Source organism: Tamandua tetradactyla, chromosome 19 (assembly GCF_023851605.1).
Source record: "Tamandua tetradactyla isolate mTamTet1 chromosome 19, mTamTet1.pri, whole genome shotgun sequence".
Lineage (NCBI taxonomy): Eukaryota > Metazoa > Chordata > Mammalia > Pilosa > Myrmecophagidae > Tamandua > Tamandua tetradactyla.
Genome location: NC_135345.1, coordinates 17,298,423 through 17,324,207, shown reverse-complemented (window position 1 = coordinate 17,324,207; position 25,785 = coordinate 17,298,423). Strand labels below are relative to the sequence as shown.

The 25,785-nt window shown below is 40.0% G+C and overlaps 1 protein-coding gene across 1 annotated transcript in view; it reads left to right on the top strand.

Moving 5' to 3' along the window:
* Positions 1-25,785, top strand: part of FAM184B (family with sequence similarity 184 member B) — a 162,644-nt gene that overhangs the window by 87,342 nt on the left and 49,517 nt on the right. The window contains exon 6 of the mRNA XM_077137121.1: positions 21,748-21,858. Within this exon, the coding sequence (XP_076993236.1) occupies positions 21,748-21,858 (111 nt within the window). The remainder of the gene's footprint in view (positions 1-21,747; positions 21,859-25,785) is intronic.

Genomic DNA, 25,785 nt, shown 5'->3' with positions numbered 1-25,785 from the left:
AAGGAAAAAAAAATGGGAATCAAAATTGTACACTGCAAGAAAACAGCTAAATACAAAAAAAGCAGTAATGGAGTAATTGCAATGGATTTTTAGATTTTATACCAAAAGCATAAACAACAAAAGAAAGATAGATAAAATGAGCTTCATCAAAATTAAAAACTTATGTGCATCAAAGGGCATTATCAGGAACGTGAAAATACTGTTTACAGAATGGGAGAAAATGTTTGGAAACATGTATCTGATAAGGATTTAATGTCCAGAATATATAAAAAAACTCCTTCTGTTCAACAACAAAAAGACAAACAACCCAATTTAAAAATGGGTTAAGGGGGTGGTGCGCAAGGTAGTTCAGCAATAGAATTCTCCCTGCCATGCAGGAGACCCAGGTTCAATTCCTGGTCCATGCACTTTCCCAAAAAACAAACAAGCAAAACAAATGAAGAACAAACAAAAAAATTCAATAAATGGTGCTGCAATAACAGGGTACTCATGTGGAAAAATAATGAAATGTGACCCCACCATACAACATACCAAAAAAAAAAAAAATGGGTTAAGGATTTGAACATATATCTCCATAGAAGATATCCAAAGGGCAATAGGTAAATGAAAAGATGCTGAACATCATTTGTTATTAAAGAAATTCAAATTAAAACTACAAGGAGATACCACTTCACTCCCACTAGGATAGCTATTATTAACGACAGCAACAACACACACACGAAAACAGAAAATAACAAGTGTTGGCAAGTTATTATTAGAGAAATAGGAACCCTTGTACATTGTTGGTAGGAATGTAATATGGTACAGCCATTGCGGAAAAGAGTTGGGCAGTGCCTCAGAAAGTTTAACATACAGCTATCACATGACCCAGGAATTTCACTCCTAGGTATGTACCTAAAAGAATTGAAAGCAGGGACTCACGCAGATAGTTCTACACCAGTGTTCGGGGCAGAATTGTTCACAGTAGCCCCAAAATGGAAGTAACCCAAGTGTTCATCAACAGATGACTGGATAAACCAGATGCGGTCTAACCATATAATGAACTATTATTCACCCTTACAAAGAAGTGAAGTGGGACAGTGCGATGGTGGCTCAGTGGCAGAATTCTTGCCTGCCATGCTGGAGACTCGGGTTCAATTCCTGGTGACTGTCCATGCAAAAAAAAAGTAAATAAGAGAAACAGAAGTAAAGTGCTGCTATATGCTGCAACATGATGTTGAGTGAAATAAGCCAGACACAAAAGGACAGCTATTACATGATTTCTCTGATATGACGTACTTCAGTGAGCAAATTCATAGAGATAGAGAGCAGAAAGAAGAGTGGTTTCCAGAGATGGCGAGGATGGGGGTGGGGAGTAAGTGCTAAATGAGTCTGAATTTTGGTTTGGGACAGTGAAAACAGTCTGGAAACTGATGATAGTTGCAGTTAACACAGTATCATCAATGTATTTAATGTTAAAAAGAATTGTCTCCTTAAAATGGTTGAAATTATTCTTATGTATATTTTACCACAATTGGAAATAAATTAATTATTAATTAAAGAAGTTAGCTAAACATATTTAAAAATAGACTTCAGAGATATGTCAGCCACAAGCCACGTGTGGCCCTAATATAGATTCAAACCAGCCACAAAAAGATAGTTTTGAGATTATTGGGGAAATCTAAATATGGACTGGGGATTAATAGATATTAAAGAATTACTTAAAAAAAAACAACTCCGTACTGGCACACTGCCTGAATTCATATTCCAACTCTGCCTCCCACTAGCTTTGCAACCACAGCACGTTATTTAACCTGCCCACCCATCCCCCACCCTGAGAGAAATTCTGTGTACCTCAGTTTCCTCAATTATAAGACAGGCTGATACTCCTAGCACCTCCTAGAGTGGTTGGGAGCATTACTGAATGTGGGGGGGGAAAGTATCATAGTTCCTGGAACGTCATGGGCACGAGATTGATTGCAGCTAATTCATCAGTTGTGTGTCAGTGTGGGAGAAGGTTCTCAGGTGATGTGTATAGTGCCAGCCTCCTACCAAGAGGCTTGGGTTTGTGAGGAATGCAAATAATATATGTGAATGTCTTGAGAAAAGCATGAGTGTAAGTCAGTTAGTTAATACGAGAAAGCCTCTTTATAAGTCAAGCACCTGCATTATCAGCTTTACGTTTTCACTGAAAGATCATATATCACTGAGGGCTGGAGTGTTATATGGTGGTTAACAGTGGTAGATGCTCCATCAATATGTGTTAGTTAAATAAATCAAATAATGAAAGACCCAGACTAGTCCAAGTCCTGATTCTTCCACTTAGCTGTGTGACCATGGGCCGGTCACTTAACCTCTCTGAAACCTGATTTCTGACATAGGGATAACTACTTCCTGCAAGGGCTTGTTGTTTGGATGAAATCTTGTATATTATATATAAACACTTAGCCCAGTGCACAGCACGTAATAAAAGTTCAGTAAGCGTCAGCTACTTTATCACCCTGTGCATGGAACGACATCATATGGGAAAATTGTATTATTTAGTGTCTGAATAATATACTTACTATTTTATTATTATACACTTTATGTATGTAAACACATTTAATCCTCTCAGTCCTATTACAGTGGGGTGTTCTTATGCCCATTTTTGAGATGGGGAAACTGAGGCTCAATGATTTAATGTAACAAGTCATGCACATACTGAGGGAAGGAGTTAGAATTCAAACCCGATATCCTGACTTGTTGTATAGGGAGGTTTATTGAAAACATTGCCCTCAGAGCTGTGACTGTTGCCTGAAGTCAGTCCTCAAACAACCAAACACTTTTTCCTTCTTTTTTTTTTTCTTTTATTAATTAACGGAAAAAAAGAAATTAACCCAACATTTAGAAATCATACCATTCTACATATGCAATCAGTAATTCTTAACATCATCACATAGATGCATGATCATCGTTTCTTAGTACATTTGCATCGGTTTAGAAGAACTAGCAACACAACCGAAAAAGATATAGAATGTTAATATAGAGAAAAAAATAAAAGTAATAATAGTAAAAACAAAACAAAACAAAACAAAACAAAACAAAAACCTATAGCTCGGATGCAGCTTCATTCAGTGTTTTAACATGATTACTTTACAATTAGGTATTATTGTGCTGTCCATTTTTGAGTTTTTGTATCTAGTCCTGTTGCACAGTCTGTATCCCATCAGCTCCAATTACCCATTATCTTACCCTGTTTCTACCTCCTGCTGAACTCTGTTACCAATGACATATTCCAAGTTTATTCTCGAATGTCGATTCACATCATTGGGACCATACAGTATTTGTCTTTTAGTTTTTGGCTAGACTCACTCAGCATAATGTTCTCTAGGCCCATCCATGTTATTACATGATTCATAATTTTATCCTGTCTTAAAGCTGCATAATATTCCATCGTATGTATATACCACAGTTTGTTTAGCCACTCGTCTGTTGATGGACATTTTGGCTGTTTCCATCTCTTTGCAATTGTAAATAACGCTGCTATAAACATTGGTGTGCAAATGTCCGTTTGAGTTTTTGTCCTTAATTCATTTGAGTAGATTCCCAGCAATGGTATTGCTGGGTCGTATGGCAATTCTATATTCAGCTTTTTGAGGAACCGCCAAACTGCCTTCCACAGTGGTTGCACCATTTGACATTCCCACCAACAGTGGATAAGTGTGCCTCTTTCTCCGCATCCTCTCCAGCACTTGTCATTTTCTGTTTTGTTGATAATGGCCATTCTGGTGGGTGTGAGATGATATCTCATTGTGGTTTTGATTAGCATTTCTCTAATGACCAGGGACATTGAGCATCTCTTCATGTGCCTTTTGGCCATTTGTATTTCCTCTTCTGAGAGGTGTCTATTCAAGTCTTTTTCCCATTTTGTAATTGGGTTGGCTGTCTTTTTGTTGTTGAGTTGAACAATCTCTTTATAAATTCTGGATACTAGACCTTTATCTGATATATCATTTCCAAATATTGTCTCCCATTGTGTAGGCTGTCTTTCTACTTTCTTGATGAAGTTCTTTGATGCACGAAAGTGTTTAATTTTGAGGAGTTCCCATTTATTTATTTCCTTCTTCAGTGCTCTTGCTTTAGGTTTAAGGTCCATAAAACTGCCTCCAATTGTAAGATTCTTAAGATATCTCCCTACATTTTCCTCTAGCTGTTTTATGATCTTAGACCTAATGTTTAGATCTTTGATCCATTTTGAGTTAACTTTTGTGTAGGGTGTGAGACATGGGTCTTCTTTCATTCTTTTGCATATGGATATCCAGTTCTCTAGGCACCATTTATTGAAGAGACTGTTCTGTCCCAGGTGAGTTGGCTTGACTGCCTTATCAAAGATCAAATGTCCACAGATGAGAGGATCTATATCTGAGCACTCTATTCGATTCCATTGGTCGATATATCTATCTTTATGCCAATACCATGCTGTTTTGACCACTGTGGCTTCATAATATGCCTTAAAGTCAGGCAGCGCGAGACCTCCAGCTTCGTTTTTTTTCCTCAAGATGTTTTTAGCAATTCGGGGCACCCTGCCCTTCCAGATAAATTTGCTTATTGGTTTTTCTATTTCTGAAAAATAAGTTGTTGGGATTTTGATTGGTATTGCATTGAATCTGTAAATCAATTTAGGTAGGATTGACATCTTAACTATATTTAGTCTTCCAATCCATGAACACGGTATGCCCTTCCATCTATTTAGGTCTTCTGTGATTTCTTTTAGCAGTTTTTTGTAGTTTTCTTTATATAGGTTTTTTGTCTCTTTAGTTAAATTTATTCCTAGGTATTTTATTCTTTTAGTTGCAATTGTAAATGGGATTTGTTTCTTGATTTCCCCCTCAGCTTGTTCATTGCTAGTGTATAGAAATGCTACAGATTTTTGAATGTTGATCTTGTAACCTGCTACTTTGCTGTACTCATTTATTAGCTCTAGTAATCTTGTTGTGGATTTTTCCGGGTTTTCGACATATAGTATCATATCGTCTGCAAACAATGATAGTTTTACTTCTTCCTTTCCAATTTTGATGCCTTGTATTTCTTTTTCTTGTCTAATTGCTCTGGCTAGAACCTCCAACACAATGTTGAATAATAGTGGTGATAGTGGACATCCTTGTCTTGTTCCTGATCTATGGGGGAAAGTTTTCAATTTTTCCCCATTGAGGATGATATTAGCTGTGGGTTTTTCATATATTCCCTCTACATTTTAAGGAAGTTCCCTTGTATTCCTATCTTTTGAAGTGTTTTCAACAGGAAAGGATGTTGAATCTTGTGAAATGCCTTCTCTGCATCAATTGAGATGATCATGTGATTTTTCTGCTTTGATTTGTTGATATGGTGTATTACATTAATTGATTTTCTTATGTTGAACCATCCTTGCATACCTGGGATGAATCCTACTTGGTCATGATGTATAATTCTTTTAATGTGTTGTTGGATACAATTTGCTAGAATTTTATTGAGGATTTTTGCATCTATATTCATTAGAGAGATTGGCTTTAGTTTTCTTTTTTTGTAATATCTTTGCCTGGTTTTGGTATGAGGTTGATGTTGGCTTCATAGAATGAATTAGGTAGTTTTCCCTCCACTTCGATTATTTTGAAGAGTTTGAGGAGAGTTGGTACTAATTCTTTCTGGAATGTTTGATAGAATTCAGATGTGAAGCCGTCTGGTCCTGGACTTTTCTTTTTAGGAAGCTTTTGAATGACTGATTCAATTTCTTTACTTGTGATTGGTTTGTTGAGGTCATCTATGTCTTCTTGAGTCAAAGTTGGTTGTTCATGTCTTTCCAGGAACCCGTCCATTTCCTCTAAATTGTTGTATTTATTAGCGTAAAGTTGTTCATAGTATTCTGTTATTACCTCCTTTATTTCTGTGAGGTCAGTAGTTATGTCTCCTCTTCCATTTCTGATCTTATTTATTTGCATCCTCTCTCTTCTTCTTTTTGTCAATCTTGCTAAGGGCCCATCAATCTTATTGATTTTCTCGTAGAACCAACTTCTGGTCTTATTGATTTTCTCTATTGTTTTCATGTTTTTAATTTCATTTATTTCTGCTCTAATCTTTGTTATTTCTTTCCTTTTGTTTGCTTTGGGATTAGTTTGCTGTACTTTCTCCAGTTCTTCCAAGTGGACAGTTAATTCCTGCATTTTTGCCTTTTCTTCTTTTCTGATATAGGCATTTAGAGCAATAAATTTCCCTCTTAGCACTGCCTTTGCTGCGTCCCATAAGTTTTGATATGTTGTGTTTTCATTTTCATTCACCTCGAGGTATTTGCTAATTTCTCTTGCAATTTCTTCTTTGACCCACTCGTTGTTTAAGAGTGTGTTGTTGAGCCTCCACGTATTTGTGAATTTTCTGGCACTCCGCCTATTATTGATTTCCAACTTCATTCCTTTATGATCCGAGAAAGTGTTGTGTATGATTTCAATCTTTTTAAATTTGTTAAGACTTGCTTTGTGACCCAGCATATGGTCTATCGTTTAGAATGATCCATGAGCACTTGAGAAAAAGGTGTATCCTGCTGTTGTGGGATGTAATGTCCTATAAATGTCTGTTACATCTAGCTCATTTATAGTAATATTCAGATTCTTTATTTCTTTATTGATCCTCTGTCTAGATGTTCTGTCCATTGATGAGAGTGGGGAATTGAAGTCTCCAACTATTATGGTATATGAGTCTATTTCCCTTTTCAGTGTTTGCAGTGTATTCCTCACGTATTTTGGGGCATTCTGGTTCGGTGCATAAATATTTATGATTGTTATGTCTTCTTGTTTAATTGTTCCTTTTATTAGTATATAGTGTCCTTCTTTGTCTCTTTTAACTGTTTTACATTTGAAGTCTAATTTGTTGGATATTAGTATAGCCACTCCTGCTCTTTTCTGGTTGTTATTTGCATGAAATATCTTTTCCCAACCTTTCACTTTCAACCTATGTTTATCTTTGGGTCTAAGATGTGTTTCCTGTAGACAGCATATAGAAGGATCCTGTTTTTTAATCCATTCTGCCAATCTATGTCTTTTGATTGGGGAATTCAGTCCATTAACATTTAGTGTTATTACTGTTTGGATAATATTTTCCTCTACCATTTTGCCTTTTGTATTATATATATCATATCTGATTTTCCTTCTTTCTACACTCTTCTCCATACCTCTCTCTTCTGTCTTTTTGTATCTGACTCTAGTGCTCCCTTTAGTATTTCTTGCAGAGCTGGTCTCTTGGTCACAAATTCTCTCAGTGACTTTTTGTCTGAGAATGTTTTAATTTCTCCCTCATTTTTGAAGGACAATTTTGCTGGATATAGGAGTCTTGGTTGGCAGTTTTTCTCTTTTAGTAATTTAAATATATCATCCCACTGTCTTCTAGCTTCCATGGTTTCTGCTGAGAAATCTACACATAGTCTTATTGGGTTTCCCTTGTATGTGATGGATTGTTTTTCTCTTGCTGCTTTCAAGATCCTCTCTTTCTCTTTGACCTCTGACATTCTAACTCGTAAGTGTCTTGGAGAACGCCTATTTGGGTCTAATCTCTTTGGGGTGTGCTGCACTTCTTGGATCTGTAATTTTCGGTCTTTCATAAGAGTTGGGAAATTTTCAGTGATAATTTCTTCCATTAGTTTTTCTCCTCCTTTTCCCTTCTCTTCTCCTTCTGGGACACCCACAACATGTATATTTGTGCGGTTCATATTGTCCTTGAGTGCCCTGATACCCTGTTCAAATTTTTCCATTCTTTTCCCGATAGTTTCTGTTTCTTTTTGGAATTCAGATGTTCCATCCTCCAAATCACTAATTCTATCTTCTGTCTCTTTAAATCTATCATTGTAGGTATCCATTGTTTTTTCCATCTTTTCTACTTTATCCTTCACTTCCATAAGCTCTGTGATTTGTTTTTTCAGTGTTTCTATTTCTTCTTTTTGTTCAGCCCATGTCTTCTTCATGTCCTCCCTCAATTTATTGATTTCATTTTTGAAGAGGTTTTCCATTTCTGTTGGTATATTCAGCATTAGTTGTCTCAGCTCCTGTATCTCATTTGAACTGTTGGTTTGTTCTTTTGACTGGGCCATATTCTCAATCTTCTGAGCGTGGACCTTTATCTTCTGCTGGCGTCTGGGCATTTAGTCAGATTTCCCTGGGTGTCGGACCCAACAAGGTTGTAAGATTTTTCTGTGAAATCTCTGGGTTCTGTTTTTCTTATCCTGCCCAGTAGGTGGCGCTCGTGGCACACGTTTGTCTCACGTGTTTGGAAGGGATCCCCCCGGTCACCGTTCTCCGCGGCCTGGGGATTTCTGATCCAATTCTCTCAGTTGGTCTGGGGGGCCGCGCGTGGTGGGGGCGTCAGCCGCCGCGGCTTGAGGGGACCCTGTGGTTCCTTTATTAATTCCCCTATTGGTGTTTGGTTGGACCCAGTCCCTGCCACTGTCGGAAATTCCCTCCTCTCCCTGGAGGGGTGTTGGTCGCCAGCCTCCGCAGCCTGGGGGATTCACCACCGGACCAGGAAGCCGCCCGCGGGGGAGGGCCACTGCGGCTTGGGTAGCCCTCTGAACCGAGACTCGTAGCCGGTCCAGGAAGCCGCCCGCAAAAGAGGGGCGCCGGCCACCGCGGCTTGGGAAACTTGCCTCTCTGAGACTCTCAGCCGGCCCGGGAAGGAGGAAGGGAGGAGCTCTGGCCGCCACAGCTGCCGCTGCTCAGGGAATCGCGCGCCGCTCGGGGATCTCACCGCAGGCGAGTCTCGCAGTCAGACTAGCCAGTCCAGACTGGGGTACGCTGTGTGTCTATTCCCTGCTGTGGCCCCGGGAGCTGTTCTGCACTGTTTCTGTTCACCTAGTAGTTGCTCTGGAGGAGGAACTAAGATGCACGTACCTTACTAAGCTGCCATCTTGGCCCCGCCTCCACTTTTTCCTTTTTAAGCCACAATCAGTGGAGGAGATGGCAGCTCTTCTGGAGCTAACAGTTGGTCCTGGTAGCCTGTTGGGAGAACTTGCCTCTGAGTGTGTAAATCCCACTGTAGCTTTCACTACAGGACATGAGTCCAAGTGGGGAATCAATCTTGCAGAACTAAGTTGTGTTTCCTCCTGTTTTGTTTCCTTGTTGTTTTACTTTTTTCTCATTTCTATAAGCTGAGACTATAAATTAGGCCATGCAGGTTAGGGGAAGGTAAAGGCTTGGAGAGACCTCAAAACTAGCATTCTGTACTAAAAAAAGACATTGTTTTCTCCGTTAGTGTTAGGAGTGCACAATTTCTTTGCACCCTTGAGTATGGATATATTGTGTATCCTTCTGATTGCTACTTTACCTAAACAAGCCACTGCAGGAGGTGGGCAGGGGTTACAGTAGAATTGACCCAGAAGCTTGGGCTGCCTTCCTTGTTCATGGATGTATTAGTTAGGGTTCTCTAGAGAGACAGAATCAACAGGGAACACTTGCAAATATAAAATTTATGAAAGTGTCTCACGTGACCGTAGGAACACAGAGTCCAAAATCCACAGGGCAGGCTGCAAAGCCGATGACTCCAATGGATGGCCTGGATGAACTCCACAGGAAAGGCTCACCAGCCAAAGCAGGAATGCAACCTGTCTCCTCTGAGTCCTCCTTAAAAGGCTTCCCATGATTGCATTTAGCATCACTAATTGCAGAAGACACTCCCCTTTGGCTGATTACAAATGGAATCAGCTGTGGATGTAGCCGACGTGATCATGACCTAATCCTACAAAATGTCCTCATTGCAACAGACAGGCCAGCGCTTGCCCAATCAGATGAACAGGTACCACAACTTGGCCAAGTTGACACCTGTCCCTAACCATGACAATGGGATTGATGTTTTCACTTAATCCTGAAGGACAGACAGAATACACTTTCTATATAGTAGTTTTATTTATTCTTTAGCACTTGAGCACATTGATTCCTAGGGAAGGGATAGGAAACAAAGGTTTATTGAGCACCTCCTGAGCTGGACACAGGCACTTTCTAGATACTTCTGGAATCCATAGCCCATCTATATCACTTAGCATCCCAAACCCACCATGGGCAGCTCAGGCAGAAAAGGAATTTAGTAAAAGATCATGAGAAGCCCCATGGGAGATCAGGGACCTAGGCTTAGCAGTGGCTCAGCTAGGAATAATGCCCCAGATCATCTGCAGAATTACTGAGGGTACTGAGGGTCATCTCTTTATTAGTTTCCTAAAGCTGCCAGCATGCAATATACCAGAAATGCGTTGGTTTTTATGAAGGGAATATATAAAGTTGTAAATTTACAGTTCTAAGGCCATAAAAAATGTCCAAACTAAGGCATCCAGAGACAGATACCTTGACTCAAGAAAGGCTGGTGGGTCCAGAACACTTCTGTCAGCTGGGGAGGCACGTGATGATATCTGCTAGCTTCCTCTCCTGGCTCCTCCTTTCTTTCATAAGGCTTCCCCTGGGGCATTTTCCTTCCACATCTCCAAAGGTCTCTGTCTGGGTGAGCTCTGAAGCTTTTTCCAAAATGTTGCCCTCTTAAAGGACTCCAGTAAGCAACTCCACCTTGAATGGGTGGAGACCCATCTCCATGGCAACAACCTAATCAGAAGGTCCCACCAACAATTGGGTGGGTCACATATCCATGGGAAGAACTTAGCAAAAAAGGCCCCACCCAACAATATTGAATCGGGATTAAAGAACATGGCTTTTTTGTGGTACACAACAGTTTCAAACCTGCACAAACTCTGAGTGCAGACACAGCTGATACCACCAAAACTGGGCACTGAATAGTGTCCTGAGAACTATCCTGTCTAATGTGATAGCTACTAGGCATGTGTGGTTATTTCAATTAAATTAATTATAATTAAATAAAATGAAAAATTCAGTTTTTCCTGACACTAGCCACATTTCAAGTGCTCCATAACCATATATGACTAGTGGCTTCCATGTTGGATCACACAGCTCAGAGGGATTGCTGAACATTAGCTACATTACTATACTTTGAATATTTCCGTCAGCCTGGAAAGTTCTTTTGGTTAGGGCTGCTCTGACACCACTGGCCTCGCTGCCCCTGGAAGTGGCAGTTGTCAGCTCTTACCAGATTCTGTGACTCCTGCTTTTTACATATCACTGGCTCCTGATTCAGAATCCAGGATGCATGTGTCTGATTAGTTCACCCTAAGTCATGTGCCCTTGTCCTGTTGTAGGGGAGTCTGGGAAGGCAAGAGTTTGCCTACAGGTTCTATGGCAAGGAGACAGCTCTGATGCATCAGATGGAGAATTTCCCAAGCATCCAGAGGAGGTGGTCAGATGCTGGGCAGCCAAAAAGAATGACGACTCTCCACTAGATGATTAGAAATATTCTCCTCAGCCCTGTAAGGATAGCTGGTTTCCCATTTCACAGGTGAGGTACCTGGGAAATGAAGTAACTTGAGCATCACACAGCTAAGAGGTAACGAGAGCTGGGTGTGAATCAGGCCTGTGTGACTCCTGAGCCCTCCACCAGTCTATGTGGTGTAACAGTGCTCATTGCCCTGGGACTTGGGAGACCAGCCTTTAGGTCCTCACTCTGCCACTATCCATTTACTGCTTATTTACCTTCTACAGGATGCCTACTCGGTGTTTTAAGCAATGCAGAGATATAAGAATCAGCCCTGTCCTCAAGGAGCTCATAGTCTGGCAGGGGAGACAAGACTTGTACACCAAAAATAAAAAATAAAAGAGTCAAGTCCATGTGGGAAAAAGCCTGTACTGTGGGAAGCAATCTCAAACCTTAAATAAGTCAAACCTTAAATTAGTTGCCCCAAACCACTGTAAATCTCTGTTTTTAAAATAACAAATATGGATGAAATGATTTACTCAGAATTTTCCAACTCTTTATTTCCATCAACTCTAAAGGAATACTCTGGGTTATTAAGAAATGTGTTAATTTCCAAGTATTTGGGGCCTCTCTAGATATCTTTGTTATTGATTTCTGATTCAGTTCCTTTGTGGTCAGAGAAGAGACTATCATTTCCTTCCTTTTGAATGTGTTGAGGTTTGCTTTATGGCCCAAATAGGATCTGTGTTGGTGAATATTCCATGCACACTTGAAAAGAATGTGAATTTTGCTGCTGTTAACTAGGGCAGGTTGGTTGATAGTGCTGTTCAAACCGTTTATGTCCTTGCTGAATCTTTCCCTGCTTCTTCTTTTGATTACCGAGAGGGGAGTATGGAAATCTCAAATTTAAGTTGTGAATTTGTCTCTTTCTCCTTTCATTTCTGTCAGCTTTTGTTTCATGTAAATTGAAACTTTTTTATTAAGTGCATGCACATGTAGGAGTCTGATATTCTTTTGATGAATTGACCTTTCTATCATTTATGAAATATTCCTTGTCCTGAAATATACTTTGATAAATACAGACATTCTTGCTTTCTTACGGTTGGTGTTGCATGGTCTATTTTATTTTATTTTATTTTTTTTTATTAATTAAAAAAAGAATTAACAAAACAATTAGAAATCATTCCAATCTACATGTACAATCAGTAATTCTTAATAACATCACATAGTTGCATATTCATCATTTCTTAGTACATTTGCATCAATTTAGAAAAAGAAATAAAAAGACAACAGAATAAGAATTAAAACAATAATAGAAAGAAAAAAAAAACAAAAAAAACAAAAACAAAAAACCTATACCTCACATGCAGCTTCATTCAGTGTTTTAACATAATTGCATTACAATTGGGTAGTATTGTGCTGTCCATTTCTGAGTTTTTATATCCAGTCCCGTTGTACAGTCTGTATCCCTTCATCTCCAATTATCCCTTCTCTTTTTTTTTTTTTTTTTAATTAACGGAAAAAAAGAAATTAACCCAACATTTAGAGATCATACCATTCTACACATGCAATCATTAATTCTTAACATCATCACATAGATGCATGATCATCATTTCTTAGTACATTTGCATTGGTTTAGAAGAACTAGCAACATAACCAAAAAAGATATAGAATGTTAATATAGAGAAAAAAATAAAAGTAATAATAGTAAAATCAAAACAAAACAAAACAAAACAAAACAAAAACCTATAGCTCAGATGCAGCTTCATTCAGTGTTTTAACATGATTACTTTACAATTAGGTATTATTGTGCTGTCCATTTTTGAGTTTTTGTATCTAGTCCTGTTGCACAGTCTGTATCCCTTCAGCTTCAATTACCCATTGTCTTACCCTGTTTCTAACTCCTGCTGAACTCTGTTACCAATGACATATTTCAAGTTTATTCTCGAATGTCCGTTCACATCAGTGGGACCTGCATGGTCTATTTTAATCCATCCTTTTACTTATAACTTGCCTGTGTCTTTCTATTTAAAGTGCTTTTGTCAAGATAGACACCATATAGTTGGGTCTTATTTTTATTACTATTATTTGTTATACTTATTCTATTACTTTTTAATTAATTTTTATTACTTTTTGATGGGTTTCAGGCCATTTGCATACAATGCAATTACAAATATGGCTGGCTTTAAGTTTGCCATCTTGCTGTTTTTTCTACTCGCCACATCTGTTCTCTTTTCTTTTTTCATCTTTTGCTATATATTTTGGATTTACTGAGTATTTGGGGAGTCTTTGTGTTGTATTGTATTTGTATTTGGGGAGTATTTGTATTGTATCTCTAATATTGACTTATTAGCTATGCCTTTTTTGAAACTTTTTAAATTGTCTAATATAACATATATACAAAGCAAAGAAAGAAAAAAGCAATAATTTCCAAAGCACTCTTCAGCAAGTAATCATGATCATACCATCATCTCAGATTTTTTCCTTCTGGCTGCTCCAGAACTTTGGAGGCTAGAAGGAATAAATACTTTTTTAGCATCACAATCAACTTTTTTTTCATTTTTTGTGAAAAATAACATATATACAAAAAACAGTAAATTTCAAAGCACAGTGCAATTAGTTTTAGAACAGATTTCAGAGTTTGGTGTGGGTTACAATTCCACAATTTTAGGTTTTTACTTCTAGCTAGCTGTGCCTTTTTGGGGGATTGGTTGCTTTAACATTTAAAATATGCATCTTTAGTTTATCACAGTCTATCTTCAGATAGTATCACTTCGCAAACATTAACCTTGTAATGATACATTTCCATGTATTCCCCCATCTTTTGTGCAGTTGTTGTCAACACCTTTTACTTCTATATAAGTTGTAAAATACACAGGACCTTGTTTTCTATTTGCTTAAACAGTCAGCTGCCTTTTGGGGAAATGTAAAAAATGGAAACAAAATCTTTTATATTCTCCTATGTATTTACCATTTCCACACTTTGGTAGAGTCAAGTATCCACTGGGGCTCATTTTCCTTTGACCTGAAGAAATTCCTCTAACATTTCATGTAGGATAAAACTACTCAGAGCAAAGTGTCTTGGCTTCTATTAGTCTGAAAATGTTTTTGTTTGTTTAGATTTTTGAAGGATAGTCTACTGAATATAGAATTCTAGATTGGCAATTTGTCTTCCTTTCAGCTCTTTAAAGATGTCATTTACCTTTTTCTGGCTGAAGTAGCACTATAGCAAGGACTACACTTGTAATGAAGAAATCAGCAGCCGCTCAATCTGGTTTTTCCTCATGCAGAAGATGTCTCTTATTCTCTGACTGCTTTTTAGATTTTCTCCTTATTACTGGTTTTCAACAATTTGGGTTATGATATGATGAAGTATTTCTTTGTGCTTATTCTGCTTGGGTTTCATTGACTTCCTTAGACCTGTGAATTTATCCTTTTTTTGGCAGGTGCATGGTCCGGGATTGAACCCAGGTCTCCCGAATGAAAGGCGGGCATTCTAACCACTGAACTATCTGTGCACCCTGAATTTATCCTTTTTTATCCAAAATTATTTCTTCGGTTTTTCCTTGTGCCTCCCGTGATATTCTCACAGGTCATTGAGGTTCTGTTCATTTATATTCAGCCTTCTTGTCTCTCTGTGCTTCAGTTTGGATTCAGTTTCTATCATAGTATCTATACTATCTTTTCTTCTTTATCATCTAATCTTTTAACCCCATGTAGTAAATTTTTCATTCCCATTGTCATACTTCTCAGCTCTATTTTCCATTTAATTCTTTTTTATAGTGTACATTTTTTTTCATTATGTTCATATTTTCCTTTAACTTTTTGAGCATATTCTGTAATTTTTAATGTCATTTTTGGGTCTTTTTTCATTGACTACTTTTTCTCCTGGTTATGAATCACATTCCTGCTTTTTTTTTTTTTTAATTTTTGCATGTCTAGTAAATTTTGATTGGGTGCTAGACATTGAGAGTGTTAAATTATTGAAAGTTGGGATTTTGTTGTATTCCTTTTAGGAGTGCTAACTTTTATTTTGGCAGGCAGTTAAATTACTTTCATGTCAGTTCAATCCTTCCCAGGTTTGAGTTTAAGATTTTTTAGGATGTGTCTTGAGTAGTCCTTGCTCTAGTGCTACTTTAACCCTACTGCAGAGGTATAACCCTTCTTGGTGTCTGCAGAATTGCCCGAGTTGTTAATAATTCATTCTGAATGGCCCATTAGGCTTTTTCCTGGATAAGTATTTCTGCACTATGAAATGCTTACTCCTATAAATAATTTTCTTCATGAAGAAATTTAACATGCTTTCTTTTAAAACCCCAGCTGAACTCGCTGCCTGGTAATCCTCTGTGGCTGCTCAGTTGTTATTCCTCTCACAGTGGCTCCTTCATGTGCTGGTTACCAGTATTTTTTCTTGAATTACCCATAATTGTGGGACCATTTGGACAGGGAAGCAGAAAACGGGTGTGGGTCTTGCTTTTACCTCTTATATAGGGGGATTTCCTCTGTGTAAAATGGGTTCGAGAAAGCCTGTTTGCCTGGGTATTATGAGAATTAAGTGTAAAGAGTTTGTGAAATTACTCTGCGAATTCTGGGAATTAATGGAACCCTCTTCCGCGTCTGGGACGCAAGAATTTACATATTTGGATGCCTCAGTGCCGTTTCTCCTCATGTTCTTGACTTTGTAGTTGTTTTTTCTCTTCACCTGAGCTAGGAGAATATTAAAGCTTGCTGTTGGAATCCTCACGTTACTTTGAGCTGAGCTGGAAATGGGCATGCTTCCTTTTCATCTGTATTCTCCAGTGACACAGAACTGTGTTTTCTGACAGCACACCACGTTATTCTGCACAGAAGATGGAGGTTACTGATGCTAAAATGTGCTGCTAGAATCAGCTATTTCCATCTGTGAAGGGATTTTTTTTTCATTTTAGGTTCATTTGTCAAAGCAACAAGTGAAGCTGATTGATTATACATACCCTCGGGCGTTATGCAGTATGGAATTAGAAAGAGCCATTCCTTTACATTGATCATCTTTATCTCAGGGGATTTTCACTGTGCTGGTACAGTGAACAAGCCTTGGCAGAGTTAGTGAGTGTCTGTGCCAGTAGACATATTAACTAGAACTTTCTGCTTGGTAATGAATGACGTAAAAAATCAGAATTTTTGCTGAAGAGATGAACCTACTTCTAAAGGTTACCTAAGTTAACTTGCTTGGAACAAGAGGATCATTTATATCTTGTCTCTAAAAAATGAACTCTTCAAAAGCAACAAGCCCTGCAAAGGAGGATCACAGATTTACTGGAGAGACCGTGAGTGTGCTCAGTGTCTAGTCTCGGGAACCTTACAGCCTACCTGTGTCAATCTTTTAAATGATTGGTCCTGGGGACAGTGCCAAGGGTCACTCACTTGGCCTGGGCTTGACCCCATGGAAAGTGTAAAAGAGTCATCCAGACAATCTTTTCAGATGCTCAAGCCAGAAACCCAGGATCCAAGTATAACTTCTCTCCCACCCTTACTTTGAACCATTCATCTAATCTATTAATTCTGCTTCTTCACCGGACCTGAAATTGGTCCAGTTCCCTCTCCCCTCACTGCTACCATGCTAATCCAGGCAGCTACAGTTTCTCAACTTCATCTAATCCAGTCTCCAATCCAGGCCAATCTTCTAAAAACTCAACTTTGGTTTCAGACTCCCCTCGGCCCTTCGTCATCTTCACAGTATAGTTGAAATCCCTTAACATGGTTTATTCAACCTTACAGGGTTGGATTCCTATTTTCCTCTCCAGCCTTATCCCCCACCTCTCCCCTCCAGCCATATTTTCCTTTAGTTCTTCATTCATTACATGTTCTTTCTCTTCTGGGCCTTCGTGCGTAGCATTCCCTTAACTGGGAACACTCTCCTTCCCACTCCCAAAGCCACCTGTCTAGTTCCTGCTTACCCAGTAGGTCTCAGTTTGAACACCACTAGCTCCCACAATTCTTTCCTGTCTTGCCTAGTGATGCTGTTGTCTGATCACACAGCACCCCTATACAGTACCTGCCTTGGCATAGAACTACTTCACTGCATTGTGATGGCCTCTTTACTGTGCATCTCTCCACTGGCCTTTCTTCCCAACTCTGTGCACAGTGATATAACTGTGTAGCTTGAAATCGACATGGTAGGAGTACTTACACCATGGAAATCAACAAATACTACAGGCTAGTTTATTGTTTTTTAACTTTTTGGAAAGCTGGCCATTGAATATTGGCCAGCACACCACTGACTCCGTTCCCAGCCCTTTCATGATACAAACGTACATTAGATGTTTAGTAAATATCAGTTTTTTGAATGAATGCATGAATGAGTGAATGACAGGTTTCACTCTGACCTCAGATCAGCCCCACTCAGACAAGCCTTTGCCTCTCACATTCCTTTATGTCTGCTCGAGTGCACCCCACTCCTCTGAAATAGAGCATGGCTCTGGTTCCTGCAGGTTGGACCTCCAACTTCGTCACTTTGGGGTTCATCTCAGACCTGCCTACAGTGGAATCCCTCAGCTTTCCTCTAGCAGGGGTGCAAAGAGCTTCCACTCAGGCATTTGTCTGCACTAGGTGGCCCATTTTCCTTAAGAAGGCAGAGAAGAAGCACAACAGGGCACTCATCCATACCTGAGTTCAAATCTTCACTCCTGGTTGCATGACCTTGAGCAAGTCATTTAACATCTTGAAGCTTCATTTCTTCATCTGAATAATGAGATTTAATAAAAGCTTATAGGGTTGTTATAGGATCAAAGAGCTGATACATGCAAAATGCCCAGCAAAGCAGACTTTTTAGAGTCTTTTTCTCCTTTAAGTCTTTGAAGAAGTAGGTTGTCATGAGTCCTACAGCTGCAAGGAAAAATTAATTCCTTGCCGAATTAATCAGCATGACCAACAATGTGAGAGCTTGATGTTGAACTCTTAATCAAACCCCCAAATTTGATTGCAGTCTTGCAGAGCTACTATGCCATCCTTGGATCCCTGAACCCCCAGAATCTATGAGATAATAAATGTACTCTTTGTTTGTTTGTTTGTTTTTGGCATGGGCAGGCTCTGGGAATCAAACCCAGGTCTCCAGCATGGCAGGTGAGAATTCTGCCACTGAGCCGCTGTTACCTGCCCTTTTTTTCCAATGTGCCTTGTTTTAAGCTGCTAAGAAAAAAAAAAAAGCCCAGCAAATGGTAAATCCTCAGTAAGTGTTAGCTGCTGTTATGTCCATCTCCTCTCAAAGCATATAGGTCCATACTCTATTGGCAAAACAAAAGAACCGTGCTCCAAAGACTCAGATTCGTAGGAAATGCTGGAATTTAGCAAGTCTGGGTTCATGAACCTCTTCTCTTTGCCTTTATTTTCTCTCCCTAGCTTTTCTCATTCCAACTCATGCCTTAAAATAACTTCTAGGGGTTGGTGACTCCAAAATTTGTGCCTTCAGCCCAGAACTGTCCCCTGACTTCAGGCCCATATATCCAACAGCCTACTTGTCCAAAACAAGGTTCTTGTACTGCACCTAAACCTGTTCCTTCCTCCATCTTCTCTGTCTTAGTTAATGACAGGCTCAGGTGAAACCTTGCTGTCATCCTTGATTCCTCTCTTTTCAACTCTCCATTCAAAATAGGTCCAGAATTTCCCCACTCCTCCCGAACCCCCTCTACCCCCCACCACAAGGGTATCCTTGATATGGAAACCTGAGTGATTTTGTTAAAATTTAAGTTGGATAATGGCACTTCTTGTCCAACCATTGAATGGCTCATGCTCACTTGTCAGTCTCTAACTTTTGACGATTTATGTGATCTTCCCCTTGCCCCTCTAACCTCACCCCCTCTCACTCCTCCACTCATTTACTCGTCTTCAGCCACAGTGGCCTCCTCTCTGTCCTTCAAACAGACTAGATCTCTGCAGATCCTAGGATCAGAAATCAGAAATCTACATGGCTAGGCCCCACATTTAATACAGGTCTACACTCAAAAGTCATGTTGTCTGAATTGGAACCTGTGGTAGTTAGATTCATGTCAACTTGGCCAGGTGAAGGCACCTAGTTCTGTTGCTGTGGCCATGAGCCAGTGGTACGTGAACCTCATCTGTTGCTAATTACATCTGCATTCAGATGTATGCAGTGAATGATGTTTGACTTAATTGGCTGGTGCTTAAATGAGAGAACACAACGTAGCACAGCCCAAGCAGCTCAGTATACCTCATCTCAGCACTCGCAGCTCAGCCCAGGCCTTTGGAGATGCAGAAAGAAATCGCCCCAGGGAAAGATGTTGGAACCCAGAGGCCTGGAGAGAAGGCCAGCAGAGACCATCCTGTGCCTTCCCACGTAAGAACGAACCTCAGTGGAAAGTTAGCTGCCTTTCCTCTGAAGAACTAACAAAATAAATCCCCTTTTATTAAAAGCCAATCCATCTCTGGTGTGTTGCATTCTGGAAGCTAGCAAACTAGAACAGGAGGAATGAAAATATTTGGTAATAGATGGTAAGTGATGGTAATGACATTGTAGGTGTAATTAACACCACTGCATTGTACAAACAAAAAATAGTTAAAATAGCAAACTTTGTGTTATATATATGTGTTACCACAACAAATTTTTTTCTCGAGTAATTTTCTCCAGAGGACTTCTCTGGCCAACCTATCTAATTTTAACAGCCCCACCCACCCACCCCCACTCCCACCATAGCCCCTGTTTTAGTTTTCCTGGGCTGCTCAAGACAAATACCATGCAATAGTATTAAAGGGGAAAATATTGTATGATCTCACTAAATGGTCTAATTATAATAAACAAGCTCAGAGTTAAAATCTAGAATATAGGTCACTGCCAAAGATAGAATGAGGGTAAAGAATGAGGAGTTGATGCTTAATTTGTGTAGGATTTTTAATTGGTTGATTGTAGATGTTTGGAGGTGGATAGTGGTGATGTAGCATATTATTGTGTGTGTAATTAACAGCACTGAATTGTGCCTGTGATTGTGGTTTGAAGAGGAAGTTTAAGGTCACATATGTCACTAGAAGGAAAGCTAGGGGATAAAACATGGGACTGTATAACACAGGGAATGCTGTTGTGGATGATGAAGGTAGGTAAGAGTACAAATATAAGAATGTTCTTCCATGAGCTAGAGCAAATGTGCATTGCTATTACAAGGTAACAATCAGGTGGTATATAGGAAAAAATACACCTGCTGTAAACAGTGGACTATAGTTAACGCTAATATTTTAATGTTCTTTCATTCTTTCTGACAAAGGTACCAAAGCAAACTGTCACTAATGAGGGAGTTTAAGGGTTTTGGGGTTTTTCTTTACAGAGTAATGAAAAGTGTTCTAAAATTCATTGTGGTGATGAATCACAACTCTGTGAATATACTGCAAGCCATGGATTGTGTGCTTTGGATAGATTGTATAGTGTGTGAGTATATCTCAATAAAACTGCTTTAAAATAAAATTAAAAAAAAAAAAAAAGATTCTACTTAGAGTGGGTTCACACCATAGGAATGGATTGAGATTAAGAACATGTCTTTCTGGGGTATATGCAGCTCCAAACCACAGTCTCTTTCCCTATTTTATCGTTTTTCCTTTGCCCTCGTCTCCATCCAACAGGAGCTTACCAAATTGTACTTAATGACCTTGATTGCTGCCTGTCTCTTTTACTCAAATGCAAGCTCCTGGTGAGTAGGGATTTTGTCTCTTTTGTATCTCCATCTCTGAAAACAGTACCTGACACGTGGTAGATCTCAATAGATATTTGTTGGGTGAATGAATGATCCAATATCTATCTAAGAGCAACAGAATTTTCATCCAATCTTCTGTATACTTGCAAATTTTCCCAGCAATTAAGTCAGATTGGAAAACTTATGTACCTGTAAAAATAATAGTAGCACTTATTATTTAATGAGCCCTTACTGTGTGCCAGGAACTGTGCTAAGCATGGAACACAATGATTCACAGAGAGGTCAAGAAAGGTGTACAAGGTCACACAGCTAAAGGCAGCCACACCCAACACATGTTTTCCGGAATGTTCCTTTATCTGGATCTGCTTTGTGCTGAGGTTAACAGGCCGTGGTGAGGGACAGTGGAAGACAGCCCTGTGCACGACATTGCTTCACATGTATGGATGCTGCTTATAATATTTTCTTGCATCTAAGAATGTAGTTGGCTTTTTGATGCATGGGATGTTGAGAACTTTGTCAATGATGAGAATTCTCTTTTCGTATTTGACGCCAGAAATTTTGAAGCCAAGGGTCTGCCCTATCCCCTCTCCCTCACATATATCAAATTTCATGGTATGAATTTAACACTTTCTTTTTGCCTTCTCATTTATTTCTAAATTTGTTTTTTACAGTATTTTATGACCTCTGTAAGCTACTTTTGACTCCCTTTGGGAATAAGAAGCAAGATGTGAATAAGTAACTGTTGCATCTATGTCTTCCTGACCTAGTGGTTAATTCTTTAATCATCATTTAGGAAGTGGAAGCACAGTTGGAGGAAGTGAGGAGAAAATCAGAAAATGAAATAAAGCAGCTGGAAGAAGAAAAAGTGGCTCTAAATGTGAAGCTCCAGAATTCTCTGCTTGAGGTAAGTCCTGAAAAAATGCAGTGCTTGGGAGTTTCTAGTCAACCAAGATGCCCTGACCTCCTTACCTGCAGCATCCTTGGCAGAAAGAAAAGAAAATACTGTCCAGACAAGAAGACTGCCTCCAGACAAATGAATTTAGCTGTAAATAACAGCCTGATTTTGGAAGTTTAAACAAAGAGGGGTCTAATGTCTCATGTGAAAGCAGGCGGCTGCTGGTATTGGTGCCGTGGCTAAATTATGTCAGGACTGATGAATTTGTGATTCTCCTGATCTTTCCACTTTTGTGGGCTTAGGCACTTTTTTCTTTTTTTTTTTTTTCTTTTTTTTTTCTTTTTTACATGGGCAGGCACCAGGAATCGAACCTGGGTCCTCGAACCTGGGTCCTCGGGCATGGCAGGCAAGCATTCTTACCTGCTGAGCCACCATGGCCTGCCCGGCACTTTGTCTTTGTGGGCCACTTCCTTTATCAAAAGCAAGATTTAAAATTTTATTTTAGGACTACATTGGTATAAAGGTGAATGTAATCCAGGTTGGATTTTTTCCTTGTGATATTAAAAGAAATAAAAACATTTTCATGGGCCTCCAACAATACCGTGGGCTCTAGACACGAGCCTTACTGCAAACCTGACAGAGAAGTGGGCCTAGTTTCCTTCAAGCTTTAAAATGACTGCCACCGCTCTACTCATCATGTCCAAACCTGAGGCAGGAAGAATGGGGTGGGGCAGTCATGGTCAGGCCTGCCTGCTCCATCAGGAGAGCACACTTTCTCAGACTCCTCCAGGGGACTTCTATTCTCAGTGGCAATATTTGTGCCATGTGGCCACCTCTTGCTGCAAGGCAGCCTGGGAAAGCCAGTATTTAGCTTTCCAGATTCCATGATGGAGGAAGGCAAGGGGGGTAGAAGGGCCGTAGACTAGTTGGACAATAGTGGCTGCTTCACATGGCCCACCTGCCCATACCAGGCCAAGCTCAAAAGCTTAAAAGAGTTGTTGACCATGATACTGGGGAGGACAACTAGTGGAAGGGGCTGGAAACAGAGCCAGTTCAGAGCCTGATTAGCCCTCCCTCATTCCCTCCACAAGACGACTACATCTACCATACTTTCACAAGCCCATGAAACCAGCTCCTCGTCCCTGGCCTTGCACCACAGTCTGCTAGGGATAGTTTAAGAGTACAGAGGCTCATGCAAAAAGAAAAATCCATATATGTATGTGGATGTATATACACAGAGATAAATCTAAAGACATGCATGAGAATACAACCAAATTTGGACCAGCGTTTCTTTCTGGATGAGGGTGGAGAGGATGGAGTACGGAGGAGCACAGGGGCTGCAGCTCTATTTTGATATGTTATTTCTTTATTTGAGTGGTGAGTACTCAGGTTTAATCATAATCCTATCTAACCCTTTTTCAATGCATAGATATATATACGTATGCCTTAGACTTGGTAAACAGAGGTAGGGGTCTTGGTAGAAAGTCTGCTCAAGAGCCTTCTGTTCCATTCCAGCCCGAGGAGGGGCTGCACAGCAAAGAAACCATTTCTTCTTCCTTCCTTCTTCCCTCCTCCCCACTCTCATTCTCTTCCTTCCTCTTCTTCCCCCTTCCCCTTCCCTCCCTCACTCCCTTCCTGTTGAGCCATGCTACCAGTCTTTTCACTGTGCCTGAGTCATTCCACTGCAGAGCTCAGAGAGGTTTTCTGCATGTATTTGTGACCAGCCACGTCATTCTTCTGACAGAGTGGGGTGCCAGGGCTGCCAGGGCCATCACGTGATAATTGGTGTGAATGCTCCTGGGAACCCTTCTTTAAAAAGAGCAATGACTAGCCTTTGCTCATCACTAACTCTAGCTAAGGTGCTGTCTGAGCAGTTCATGTGTATTAACTCTCTTAATCCTGACAATCACAACTGGTGGGCTTAACCAACAGAAATGATTGGTTCGTGGTTTTAGAGGCCAGAAGTTCAAAATCAGGGAATTGGCAAGGTCATGCTTTCTTCAAAGTCTGTCACGTTCTGGGGATGGCTTTCCCTCAATCTTGTGCCACATGGCATCTCCCTCTGGCCTTTCCTCTTCTGATATCCACCGACTTCTACTGACGACTGTGTCAAATTTCCCCTCTTCGTAAAATCTCTGGTCATACCAATTAAGGCCCACCCTGATTCAATTTGACCTCGTCTGAAATGGGTCTTCAAAGACCCTGTTCACAAATGAGTCCATAACCTTCAATGGTCCTTGTTCTAGTTTGCTAGCTGCCGGAATGCAATATACCAGAAATGGAATGGCTATTAAAAAGGCGAATTTAATGAGTTGCTAGTTTACAGTTCTAAGGCCGAGAAAATGCCCCAGTTAAAACAAGTCTATAGAAATGTCCAATCAAAGGCATCCAGGGAAAGATACCTTGGCTCAAGAAGGCTGATGAAGTTCAGGGTTTCTCTCCCAAGTGAGAAGGCACATGGCGAACACACTCAGGGCTTCTCAGCTGGAAGGGCACATGGCGAACACTGCGTCATCTGCTAGCTTTCTCTCCTGGCTTCCGGTTTCATGAAGCTCCCCGGGAGGTGTTTTCCTTCTTCATCTCCAAAGATCGCTGGCTCCTGGACTGTGCTTCGTGGTGCTGCTCTCTCTGAATCTCCCATTCTCCCAAATGTTTTCTCTTTATAGGACTCCAATAAACCAATGAAGACCCACCCAAATGAGTGGAGACATGTCATCACCTAATCCAGTTTAACAACCACTCTTGAGTAAATCTCATCATCCAGGGAGATGATCTGATTACAGTTTCAAACATACAGTATTGAATAAGGATTATTCTACCTTTATGAAATGGGATTTTGATTAAAACATGGATTTTCTAGGGGGCATACTTCCTTTCAAACCAGCACAGTCCTATTTACAAATGGGTTCATACTCCCAGGAACACAGATTCATACTTGAACATGTCTTTCATGGAGTACATGATTCAGTCGCCAGCAGTACCATTAGCTCTGTTGATAAATGAGAAACCAGGCACAGAGAAGGTAAATTACTTTCCCAAAGACACACATTTAATAAGTAGCAGATCTTGGATGACAACTCTTAAGTATTGTGGCTCTAAAGCTCTTACTCTCAACCATTATGCCAGTGCTGCCTCTGATATAGCAGGTTGCCTCTTTGATGGCCAAGGCTCATTCAGGATTTAGGTGCTTACAGATTGCAAGGTGTGACCAAGAGGTTGTCACATGGACTTAGGCTCTCAGCCCTGCTCTTCTTCCTCGATTCTTTCTATCTAATGGTGTTATTATCTGTCTGCTCATTTACGTAAACTAGAATAGAAGGGTCATCAGGGACTACACTCTCCTCTGTCTCCTCTCCCAGTCTCACCCTAGTTTCTCCATGCCCAAGCAGTTGCCATGTTGTTTGGGTCCTATCACTTAAGCCTCCCTTTTGCCTCCCTTCTTTCTACCCTAATGCCTGGGACAAGATCTTCAGACTAGCTTGTCTACATTTTTTTTTGTAGATGTTATATAAATAATTGCACAGGGCTCATTTGAATATTTCATAAACCTGAGCACGATGCAATGTAAGGAGAATATCATGATCTTTTAATATTTTGTCCCCAAATATTCATTATATAAAGCCAAGAGGATGTTCTCCTTGCTACTTTTATGTGATATTGTGTGATATCTTGCAAGAGTCTGCTGATGACCTCCTTGCCCCCATGTTCTCTCTCGGCCAGCTAATTCCAGAACTGATGTTCCTAAACCCCAATCTGTTCGAGGCCCCCAACTCCTTCTTCCCTAAAATCTTTAATCCCTAATTTGGGGTGTTTTTTTTTTTTTTTCACAATTTGGGCCTAACCTAACTTGCCAGCATTATTCCTCAGTCCTCCTCTCCTCCCACTCCGTCTGCTGGGTTCCCCCCACATGGAACTCCCTTCCGTCTTCACACTCAT